The 11,677-nt window shown below is 51.4% G+C and overlaps 4 protein-coding genes across 4 annotated transcripts; 1 reads left to right on the forward strand and 3 right to left on the reverse strand.

Moving 5' to 3' along the window:
• Positions 1-148: 148 nt before the first annotated feature.
• GLOTRDRAFT_78346 (uncharacterized protein) lies at positions 149-1,154 on the reverse strand (the record flags this gene model as incomplete). The annotated part of the gene is made up of 3 exons (XM_007869443.1): positions 149-767; positions 825-893; positions 948-1,154. The coding sequence occupies 3 exons, from the start codon at positions 1,152-1,154 to the stop codon at positions 576-578; spliced, it is 468 nt and encodes a 155-aa protein (XP_007867634.1). The 3' UTR covers positions 149-575.
• Positions 1,155-2,432: 1,278 nt separating this feature from the next.
• GLOTRDRAFT_111644 (uncharacterized protein) lies at positions 2,433-4,204 on the reverse strand. The gene is made up of 12 exons (XM_007869444.1): positions 4,078-4,204; positions 4,011-4,024; positions 3,824-3,959; positions 3,732-3,771; positions 3,563-3,624; positions 3,373-3,504; positions 3,242-3,321; positions 3,069-3,185; positions 2,996-3,005; positions 2,895-2,935; positions 2,811-2,836; positions 2,433-2,756 (listed from the first exon to the last, which is right to left on the reverse strand). Exons 1-12 carry the CDS (start codon positions 4,169-4,171, stop codon positions 2,540-2,542), a joined length of 969 nt encoding a protein of 322 aa, XP_007867635.1. The 5' UTR covers positions 4,172-4,204; the 3' UTR covers positions 2,433-2,539.
• Positions 4,205-5,927: 1,723 nt separating this feature from the next.
• Positions 5,928-8,767, reverse strand: GLOTRDRAFT_78347 (uncharacterized protein; the record flags this gene model as incomplete). The annotated part of the gene is made up of 14 exons (XM_007869445.1): positions 8,565-8,767; positions 8,508-8,513; positions 8,350-8,432; positions 8,266-8,285; positions 8,160-8,214; positions 7,702-8,106; positions 7,285-7,647; positions 7,066-7,223; positions 6,944-7,012; positions 6,735-6,894; positions 6,568-6,685; positions 6,160-6,520; positions 6,080-6,103; positions 5,928-6,033 (listed from the first exon to the last, which is right to left on the reverse strand). Coding segments are annotated over exons 1-14 (2,052 nt in total), but the record flags the coding sequence as incomplete, so codon positions are not given.
• A 240-nt stretch (positions 8,768-9,007) lies between these two features.
• On the forward strand, positions 9,008-10,511 carry GLOTRDRAFT_78350 (P-loop containing nucleoside triphosphate hydrolase protein; the record flags this gene model as incomplete). The annotated part of the gene is made up of 8 exons (XM_007869446.1): positions 9,008-9,361; positions 9,413-9,541; positions 9,595-9,690; positions 9,748-9,841; positions 9,890-9,960; positions 10,021-10,221; positions 10,274-10,455; positions 10,505-10,511. 7 exons carry the CDS (start codon positions 9,008-9,010, stop codon positions 10,328-10,330), a joined length of 1,002 nt encoding a protein of 333 aa, XP_007867637.1. The 3' UTR covers positions 10,331-10,455; positions 10,505-10,511.
• Between the last annotated feature and the right edge of the window lie 1,166 nt (positions 10,512-11,677).

Here is an 11,677-nt window from a genome sequence, read left to right on the forward strand (position 1 = left end):
CGGTACGTACGTCCGATTGGTTGCGTGACAGCCAGTATCACAGTGTACCAGAGTGTACCCCATCTACAACTTCTCTCATTGTCTCATGACATAAGTATCACCCATGCGGGCGCAGTAAGGCGCGTCTACTCCAGAGACATGATGAAGACGGACATGTATCATTTCATGTGGTGAGGCCATCGCCCTGGTATCACAACAAATATGGCAGCAACAGGTTCTCTGGTCATGGGAGAACAAGTTCTCATACAATTCCAAATGTCCCCCGCTCGTTCTTTCCTTCCGTCCCAGATCTGCTAACAAGTCGGGTCGTGATGAAGTTCAACGAGTATCCGTCGATATTGAGTTCGGCACTTAAGACGTGAAGCGGGAGCGCCATGGTAGAGTCCCTTGGGTTTCTAAGAGCTGCAACAAGTCGGCTTTGGTGCTGTGTCGCATCCAGCCGACTCCGGCGCAGTGGTTATCACAGGAGGCGCGCCTGAGCGCCTTCTTCCAACTCCATCATAGGACTGTTGACAAGACGGCCGAGGAGGAGACTCGATCAGGATGTAAACCGTGATACCATGGAGGCCCAGTCGTCACACTCGCAGCTCTGAGGGCTTCAACAGATCATTCAGCAGCTCAGCGACTTTCTTCTTCGCTTCATCCTTCTCTTCCTGGATAATCTTGAGCTCGCTATCGCGCAAGTTCGCGATTTGGGCCTCGTCGGATAACAGGAGCAATAACTTCATGGAGTGTATGATGGACAGTAGAGAATTTGCAGATCTGACCTATAGAGAAAGCAGGACGTAAGGATCCGTATGTCGCAGTTGTGCCATAGAACACACCATAGACTCAGCGCGACTTTCAGCCTGGAACGCCTCCAAGGCGATTCGAAACTTGTCCTTGTCCCCGATCTTGTATTACATTTAGCAAGTATGAAGAAAAATGGCGGCTCTTGATTAACGTACCGAAGCCAAGCTCACAAGATCCACCATGCCTTCGACTAAGGTGTCCACCTCCGCGTCCACCCTCTTATTCCATTCCTCTTCCACAGAATCCAGGTACTCGTCTGACTTGAGATCGGCGAACGGCCGGGTTTCTCGATTCCTGTTCGTCAGCTTAGCGCTGGGCAGCGCGGACGGTCTTGACACGTCGGTCTCTGTACGCTCAGCCATGTTTGGTGGCGTAGCGTAAGGGAGGCTAAGGACGAAGGACGTAGTCTTGCTAAGAGCAACAAGGATGTGGCTGCTCAAGCCCAGTCAAAATCGACAATTTTTAGTTCTATTTAGCTAGTACAAAATCTGTTGTTATCTATTTCGGTCTGTTCTAAGGTCAGTCGACGTCCAATCATGCGTGCTGAGACTGCGTCGATTCGCACGGGCCTGCTTTATATGGTAAGGATAGGTAAGGATATGGCTTTGGATGGTGGGACGTGCAATCGCGCAAGTGCATCGACTGTCGCTGGGCCTCTGCTTTGTCCGTCGTGCCCGCCGACCTCAGGCATTGTGCTGAGACGGACTGTCCGATGACATCATTCCGCACTTGCTCGTTTTCGCGGTCATAAATAGGCCAGCGGTCTATTCCTGCTTTCTCTTTCTTACCCCCACCACCTTACTCGACTCCCCTCTCTTCGTGTGCTTACTCCGTGCTTCATCGGTCTTATTCGACAGCACTATATTGTTAGTCATCTGTGCATACATCTTATTTACTCTCCTGTGCGCTGATGTCGGTGGTAATAGGGTGCTGGAGGGTTTTTATCGAGAGTTACCAAGGTATGCACCTTTCATTGGGGCGGATAGTTTAATTTACTCATTACCCCATCTAGGAACATTCATGGGGGTGCTATGTGGACTCTGGGTACGTGCACGCTCTCATGCGATTTCTCAGTACGTGCTGACCTGCTTTACTTAGAATTGTAAGGTACTCGTGCCACGTGGAATGAAGGGGATGTGAGACTGTGTATCAACATTGTAAATTAGGACTAAATAGATATGAATAGATGTAAATAGAGCTTCGCTGATAATATTGATTTAATCGACTTGAATTGATTGGGACTGCCGTAATATGCAGGGAATAGCTGAAGTGCATCGTACGCGATGTAAGATGATCCCACCTATTTCACTATGTCCCTCTCTATTTATCGTCTATTTACATCCATTACGCTGAAATCCCTCATACGAGAGAACAGATCTAAATAGCTGGCCATCTGCTAAAAGGCTCGATTTACTATTCTCCGCTGTTTCCGTCTGCCAGCCGTGCAGAACAGCAGTAAATAGAGCTAAAAATTGTCGATTTTGACTGGGGCTCAAGCCGCGACTTCGAGTTCCGGCGATTGCCGTGCTTCTCAGAACATTGTGGCAAGGCGCCCGGATGCAGGGCCAATCATACTGAACTAGTCACAGAACATGCAACAGCCAGAGGCGGAGGCATGTCTGGGGATGGCTGGCTGAATATCCTCGGGAGGTCCTAGATTATCCGGTCACGAAAGAAGGGATGCATAACTCCTCGTCCAGACGAGAATCATCACAGTACAACACATTCCTACATATACACCTGCAAGTCAATGAAGCTCGTACTCCTCGCACGACCTTGTCTCCACCCTGACTATCCGAATACCATCTTCGGTGCTGTATCGCCGCAGTCGTACGCTGTCGTCGCTGTCGTCTTGCATATCGTCAGTCTGGGCGTCGTCCTCTGCCTTTCTCGCTAGCATGCTCAGCTTGCGGGAGTTGAGGATGAGGCGGGTCACGGTTATGTTCGTCGCAGACCAGATGAAGCTGGGACGTAATCAGTTCTTCTCACCAGGGCCGCCGTTGAGCGGGGGCACTCACAAGACGCCTAGAAACATCAGCGAAACCTATACGTAGGTTTGATCAGTCATGTGTGGCATCGTCAATTATCTTCGTATTGCTCACCGGTGCAATAATTGCAAGCGTCAGGTTGAAAACCCTAAGGACTGTAGGGGGCGTTAGCCATCAACGAAATGCTAGCATAATTGAGCTAAAGTGTAGCTCACGCGTCAATGCCTGCATGATAATACTTCAGCGGATCCTGGATCATCAACAGGCAAGTCAACAACGTTCACGTACAGCGAAGTAACCGAACCCATCGCGGTACAAGGCTTTCATAACAGGAGTATGCGCTGATGTTGGTCTGTCTATGGCATTCCAGCACACTGTCGTGAACACCATAACCTCGAAGATAATCTGTAATGTTCTTGTTCAATGGAGGTGGAGGTTCAGTGCGAACACGGGAGGCGTACCCCTGGAAGCCAGAGCCACAGGACATTGATCTTCGTCCCAAGGGCGCACATATCAATGAGTTCGTCGAAGTATAGGACAGCTGGTACGCCAAAGATTTAGTGGACGACTCCGTGATTGTGGCAGGACGTACGGAGAAGGCGAACGACCATGGCTGTCATGGTACCGATCGCCGCGAGTTGAGTTAGAACAAAAATAAGGAGCGTGGAGTAGACCAGCGCCCGTTTCCGGTCCCAGAGGATCCACAGCCTAAGCAACACCAGGACTGGAGGTTCGAATCAATAATGAGTACGAGGGAAAATATTGCTTTGTGAGCGGCCTACAGTTGCCAATAGCGATGCTGATCATGCCCATGTAGATGGCCAGGCTCAGCCACACCTTACAACTGGACCCGCGTTCTCAGTGTTGCGGAAGATACATAAGAGGGCCTGCCACTTACAACTACGCATGGATCAGTCAGCGTGCGATAATGGAACGATGCGATGAATACTCACCGTGTCAGAAAGGTGATGAGTGACCAGCCCACTCATTTCTGTACAAGGCACATCAGAGCAGCGTGGAGGGACACAGCACGAGATACTTACGGTATGTATTGATGATAAGCATAACAGGAACAATATAACGAAGGCCCAGAAACAGAACTTTTGGCACAGCCCACTCCGCTTTCCAAACGAACTCGACTTCATCCTCGAACGTGAGGAGGTGATCCCATAGTAAAACCTGTCCTCCCTTTTGAGTATCAGCGTCCGCACAAATCACTTAAAGACTCACAACAAGACCGGCAGCTGAGCGATGCAGCCTTCAGTACGTGCAGAAGCGCGTCATGAACTGGACTCACCACTCAAGTAGCGAGTGGCCTGCACGTTGCGCAATACCGTCACCAGCTCACGTACTTCAGCCATCCATTGTGAAGGGTCGAGCACAGTCCCCATCACTTCCTCCACGGACGGCTGTGGAATGGGCGGCTGCTGGAAGAGCGAGCCGCTGTTGTATGGCCCGCAAAGACTTTACACGGAAGCAGTGAGGGGCTCATGTCAGCGCGGTCGATCATATCCACACTGAAACTTCGTCTAGATGGTTTTGCTGTATCGGAGAAATGGTGTAACCATCAGTGCTCCTGCCCCACGACCAGTGCCTGGCACGTTGAACGAGCTGGATAGCTGAAACCAAACTATGCTGTTGGTGGTTAGCTCATGGTTCTGCTGCTGTCTTACGGACCCACTCTATTACGGGCAATACGGCGGTGAGTCGTATACGCGCCGTCCGCTGCGCGATTATTCACTGAACGTGAAATGGCAGCCAAAGGCACCCAGGATCTGAGATTGCAAGGATCGAGAGCTCCTTGCACCGCCACACTGATAAGGCGGTCCGGCCATGTCGGGCATCTCCAGGACCACGTCGACAGAAAATGCTTTTCCTGAACAAGCAAAGCCGCGCGATGCGGACCGCATGCCCTTTGCATACCTGCCCCTGCCCTGCCACTCCGGATGCCATTATGACCAAAGGGCTTCACCTGCATGTAACCGTATGTCTGGGGGATCCATGACCTGATCAAGGAACAGCGCAAAAGACAGTCAGGAAGACTTATTGGCGGCCCGCCTGGACTTCCCGTGAGCTGCTGCTGCAGAGGGACCCAGGCACAGATAATTTGGATGAATAATTCGAAACCGGTCCGTGGATCCTGTCCCAGGTGGCGTACTGTGTTACTCGCTTTTAACATGAATGAGTCATAAGGTACATAGTTTGCTGGGAAACAGGACATGTTCTGGAAGCAGAAAGTAATGCATATTCCATTCGTATACACAATATGTACTTGCCTAAGGTGGGCGAGAGTAGCCAGTCGAAAGTCGAGGGCTAGTATGATGCAGCTTTAGGCACCGCCGCCCGCATTGCTCAGTGAGCTTGAGCATTGCATCAAGGTGTCCATACTGTCAATGTAGACATCCCAATCATCGAAGCTGAATCGGTATACATTAGGTCCTGGATGGCCAGAGTGAAGTCGTCATCCACTCACTCAAAGCCAGTCGGATAATTCGATAGCAAAGTCAAAGCGTCTTGATCAAAACCATTGGCACCGCCCGCAGGACGGGGGATAGAAGCAGAAACCGAGGGGTTTTGCCATTCCTGCGAATCGAAGCCGTTCTGCTCTGCGTTGATGTACGGCTGTCCAAAGCCCGAAGGAATGGACGTAGAAGTAGAGGAGCTCGAAAGAGAGTCCACCGCACCATGCTCTGTCATGGTCGTCGCAAAGCCAGAGAAGAGGGATGCATTACCGGATGGGTCCCCTTGGAACGTACTAGCGGAACCCGAAGGCATGGAGCTAGAAGGAGCATGATGCTCTATCCCATTTGCCTGACCCATCCACAGACCAAACATATTATATTCTTGGCTCGAAGAAAGGCCCGTAGCTGACGTGAAGGAGCTCTCCCGGAAGTCCTCTGAAGATGTTTTGTACCGGATGTCATCCGGGGCGTTTCCTCCTTGCACGAAGTCACTCATCACGGCACTCTGGCCATCGGAAGTCAAAGGCAAGTCCATAGCTCGGTAAACCGCGGGCGCCGGGCTCTGGGATTGAGAAACCGAAGAGCCTGATTGAGTGGCTTCAGGGTCAGCATGAATATGGGTGCTTGAACTTCGAGAAGCACCCGCCGCCACTTTTTCCGCTGGCAGTGGTGGCGGCGCAGTGTTGGTCGGTAGATTGCTACCGCGCCTCGGACGTTTGAAACTCCTGCAGTTTTTCTGGGGCACGGGAAGAGGCAGCTCAGTAATGGACGCTAGTTCCCAGATGATGTCCCTATAGAAGGTGAGAGCACGAAACCTACGACGACATTAGGAGTTACCATAATGCTCCAGCGACGGTCCAGCTTCGAGACCATAATAGTTTAGTCATGAGGGCAAGTGCATAGCTATGAATACTTACCGGTCCTCAAGGTGTTTAAGCACACGGAGACCTCTGTGTACATCTGCCATCGCACTCTCAGGGTCTGCACTTATCCCTAATCTCTTACCTCCCCAGGCTTGCAGTAACAGGAACATCGTAGCAGTAAACGTAGGTACGATCGTGCCAGGGTAGCTCTCCCTCCGCTGTCTAAGTGCGTCAGCGACGTTCAGAATGCAGCGAGCAGCGTTAGTGCATATGGCCAGGCATGACAACGACAGCGCCGAATTCTTTGAAGCCATGAAGGGGCGGTGTACCAGGATTTGGTTCTGATAGTAATTAATATATAGGAACGCAGATTGCTTGAAGAAGGTGGGATCGCCACAGGTGGGCACCCATCTCACTGGCATTCGTCAGGTAGTGTTTGGCCCTGGATGAGGATGGACTCACGGTGGGCCGGAATCGTGTCGAACCACTGATTGGACGCAGAGTCCATTTCGGCAAGGATGCGCTGTTCCCAACCTTGCTGGTTGCGCCCCATGAGAGCTTGGTATCGGCGGTTGGTGTACTACCCAACTTCGTCAACACTGCATCTTTCCTTGGGATGGCTCACATACTATAGCTCGCAGTGCATTCCCCGTGTGCAGACTCATCTTCAGACAGTGGGTAAAGTATACCATCTTGGACGGCCTTTCGGAGTCTTGCTTGAACTTCCCATCGGAATCAGGGTGCTCCAAATATTCGTCATCGCACTCCGCTGGAAAATCGACCTCTATTCTAAACAGGCGATGAGTCGGGTTTCATGTGCGAGATGAAGTACACCCACTCTTCAGCGTCAATGGAGCAAGGTCGTCCAATGGCGGCACTCATGTGACGATCATGAGCGATTAGGCACCTACAGCGGATTAGGAATTGGACGAAACGTTCAAGATGAGAGTTCCCGCTGACCAAAATGCCCTTTTCCACAACTCTGAGTCCAGTTTCCGTTGGTCCTCGTGGAACTTGCGCTTGTGGGCTCCTATGTCCTGAGCCAATCGTAGGGCATGCCCGACTATCACCCAGCCAACCTGAGGAGCTTGACCGCCTGTCACGAATATGAACAGCAACTGAACAACAACTAAATTCAATCCCAGGGAAATCGTCAGACAGACTGAGGATCACACCAACATTGTATAGCTGTAAATCCTCCAAAGTGGTCGGTGCAACAAGGGATCGTGGGGCTGCCTGAACTTGAGTGAACCATTTCCACCCTGCAGATTGGGGTGAATATGAAGAATCAGAGGCTGTGGTGTATACACGCTCGTCGTCCGAATATCGAGATGCCACCGCGCAGACCATGAGAACAATATCCGCGAACTTTCGATCTGACAAGTGGAGGCCGTCCCGGAATTTTCGCTCAAAAGTCTGTTGGTGCAGGCACGGCGCCAAATAGTGCAGCTGATCAAAATAAATGCGGATCAAGGACTCCATAAGATCAACATCTGGATATTTGTAACTTGGAAGTATAATTTCGTGCGCCGGCAATTCCCACTATATGCATCCGGGTCAGAATCCATCATAAAGCGACTTGGGTGACAACGGTACCAGCTGAGGACGCCAGAACTCTTCACGGAATGACCGAAATGCACATGTGGGGCGAGTCCCGGTATTCTCTGCCTTAAGCATGATTGCGGATTTAATCATGGAGAACCCGCTTGATTTACCCAGGTACCTGCGATGGGGAGGGTCCAGAGAGAGACCGGCGACGGCGGGACCTAGGGTAGTGGCGATAAAGTGCTCATCATCGCTTGAGACATTTTCGGGATCATCCTCGGCATTCTTGGAGCGACTCTCGTAGGAAGGACCAGGTTCAGCGCTGCCGGAGCTAGAGCCACTCGAAAAGCGCTTCGGGCGACGTGCTTCAGAGTCATCCTTTCCAGGGAAATTCCCGTTGCGTATGCGATCTTTGTCGAGAGGCTCTCCTACCTCTTCTGTGATAACATGTCCGTCCTGCGCAGTGCATACGATGAAGATCCTGTCAACCCTTACTCTGTAATACTGACCTCGCGTAGTAGACTTTCTAGCTTGGCGATACGTGCTTCAAGGAGTCTCACGTAACTTGTGTGGCAGTTGTAAGTGCCAATAGGCGATATACGCTCGAGAGCTTACCCTTTCGGTGGGCCATGTTTCTGCGTATGAGGTATGAGTGAACGCTACATTTGCGAAAGGCGACCATTCGGACATCAGCCTGACCTTTAAAGGCACGTTATATGTGCATTCCGTTTTGAAGACTACGCAGTTAGGACAAGGAATCCCAGATCCTTCCTCGCCGTCGCCTCAGATAGAAATGGGTTTAAAGTCACCCTGGGCGTAAGCTTCCTGTCTAATGAAGAATATCTCTTGACACCTACAACGGACTAGTGCCTCTCATCAGTATGTCTTTCCACCCATTTCACGCGACCACGTACTTCGCTTGCGCCTGCACGTATCACAAGCACGAGCAACTGGTTTGCTCGACACTTTTGCTCTCTTTGGTTTCGGTTCCTCGCTCTTCTCAGGCTTGGACTGCGTGCTGGAGGTCGAGGCGGGCATTCCTAAACGATGTACCGTTCAGCAGCTCAAGGCAACGATGTCCGGGTCGAGCACAAAAAGCGGATTCCGCAGTCGTCGTGTTTCATTCGAGTACGTTCACAAGCTATGCCCGTTTGTCACTCACAACCACCCTGTAAAGCCGAGATCTAGAGATTCGCGTCTCGTCCTGTGGCGCTGTCTCTCACAGTCAACAAACTGCCTGCGGCTTCGACCGCATATACAAAGCACGCAAACATGTCTTCGTCCGACGCACAACCTTCCTGTTGATCTCTCGTGCTATACTTACGAAACTATTGAAGCCTGAGGTTCTTCACTGGCTATGGACCTGCAAGACTTAGTACCTCCTCTGCCGACGGACTTCGTTGAGGCCTTGCAAGAATGTGGCATCCGCACGGATATGGACTTGCTATTTCCCGGATCAGTCGAGGACCTGCAGGCGAAGCTTTCTTCGGGTGTTGTTTCCCGAGATATACTTGAAACTTACACAGCCCAACTTGCTGAGAGTGCGTCTGCTCCAGTTTCGACCGGCGTTGAATGCTATAGGCGGGCCAGTCTCTCAGCGACAAAGGATCCTCGATTTCGCAGCGGTGTGCATGCTCTGGACGTGTTGTTAGACGGCTTCGGTGGTTCACGAGTTATAGAAATATCCGGAGTGAAGGGCTCCGGTAAATCGGTAAGAGCGTCCCACGAAACCACCCCCCAGAAGGTATTGAAGGACATGAAGGCTCTTGCTCTGCATCTAGTTTGCAAACATCTATCCGAGGTCTCCGACTCAAGTGTCCTATGGCTGGATACGACCGGTGACTTCCAAATCGACAGAGCGGTGCGATGGTTGGCGGCGGCGGAAGGAGAGGTTGTACCAATTTCTTGAAACGTTCTCATTTCACTCAGCGGCCGTCCATTAAGGCCTCCGGTACAGCCCTGGACAGACTGCACATTGCCATGCCTGCGGATGCCGAAGAAGCGGATAATATCCTGGACGCTCTACGCCAGTCACTCTCTGTTCGTCGAACTCAGGATCTTTAACGTATGCTTAACGTGTAACTTACTGCTGTATAGCACCCCGCGAAAGGTGGTCCTGTAATTCGTTGCGTCGTGATCGACACATTGTCAAAGCTTCTGTCTTGCCGTCTGAATGCTACCTCTTCTCAAGGTAATCCAAATACCATCCTTACCTTGCGGCATTCAACTTGTCTAAAAGGGCATGCAATCATGACAACGTTTATGCGACAACTCCGTTCTATGGCGCGGACGTTCTCCCTTGCAATATTTGTACGTATTTCCGAACGGCGAAGCATTGGGACAGCTAGATCCTGTCATCTCTTCTACCAGATAATCAACGACACCAGCTACGCGTTGCCGTATAATGCACAATCGGCTTTTGCATCGAATACCAGAAAGCCTGCACTGGGACCAACGTTCGCATTCCTCACGGATGCTTGCCTCTGGCTAGCGAAGTATGACGCGGATCACCAGGTCGCTCAAGAGGGATCCACGACATACATCGCGGAGGTCTTGAGATCAAGAAAAACCGTATGTCAAGCACGGTCTGTTATACGCGATTCTCATCGAGTTAATTTGGCAGCAATCCCGAACATGGTGCACCTTCAGAATACGAGACGGTGTATTCCTCCAGTCTTGAAAAGCATACTGCATCCTGTCGAAGAGATGTCCTGCGCTTCCTCCTATCACCGCCTGCAGTACTGCAGGGCAATCCTCGCCAATGTTGTTGGTTTGGGAAATGTGCCGGCGATGAGGATTGTGACGCTAGCGAAGGTTTCGTGAACTTGACTCAAAGCTTCCACGAGATACGTACATTTGGGATGTACATAAGTGAAACACTCAGGCTGCCGATCATGCCATCAGATGCTCCCTTCCAGCCATTTGCAGATCGATGGGCCCGCTTTCTGAAAATCATTTACAGTCGGACCACGTCGGACAAGCAATTTCAAGTCCCCGAGAGACAGAAATCGGACCATCTGGACTTCTCTACCTTCTTCCGACGTCCCTGGCACCCACTCCGACCCACTCCGACTATACGTGGTTTTCTGAATTGATGGTCTATCGATCTGCAAGCGGCTGTCAGTATCTGATGTTAGCGGTTGCGTGAATCCGGGGATAGTATTCCACATGTAACCGGTCCAGTCATCACAGCTGGCGTGGTAATTTATGGTTCATTCAGACACTCAATGCATCTGAGCCCAAACCGATTAACGTACCCCAGGGCCGGCGGCATACCTGACAGCATCTCGAGAGCATTGTCAGTCATGCCTGATGCGTCGGTAGGCGCAGCGAACTGCGTGTTGGCATAAGTTTGCCATAAACCAGGCGGATGAGCACCTTGGTCCGAGGCCCCCGGGCCCATGCTATGCATAGCTGATATGGATTGCATATGTCGCTCAATGCCTAGGACCTGCGTGACGACAGAGGCCAAATACCTGTCAGATAGTAGTTAGATCCAGGGCAGTATTGAAACACCTTACATGCGCTGTTGAGAATGACGAAGTATATGCGTGATCACTTGGATCTACTTCACCCCGGTACGACGGATGCAGGACACCTAAGTGGTAGGGATCTGCTATATGGCCCACGTTCGGGTAGGGAACGTTGGTAGTTGGAGTTGCGCTGCTTGATGGTGCCGATGCCAGACTTGCAACATCAACTGCGTGTGTGTACCCCGTGTAGTTGGAGTCGAGCCGTGTACCCCTTTCTTGCAGACTCGGTGGCTGAGCTCCATATGCACCTGAATTCACTCCGGAGGAAGAAGAGGCTGATCCACTGTGTTGCGGTATCACGCCCGGGGTGGAACTTGCCTCCTGCTCCTCGGCAGGTGCATCTCCGTCCCACCCTGGAGATGGGCCGGACGTCAGGATCGAGAGAGGAATATTATCGATTGCGGCCAAACCCATGATCATGTCACTGTAAAGTGTTCGTATGTCAGATCGTTTCTACCGTCAGTGCCTGAGAGACGTCTTACACTAGAATCCCT

The sequence above is a fragment of the Gloeophyllum trabeum genome (genome assembly GCF_000344685.1).
Source record: "Gloeophyllum trabeum ATCC 11539 unplaced genomic scaffold GLOTRscaffold_00009, whole genome shotgun sequence".
Classification (NCBI taxonomy): Eukaryota; Fungi; Basidiomycota; class Agaricomycetes; order Gloeophyllales; family Gloeophyllaceae; genus Gloeophyllum; species Gloeophyllum trabeum.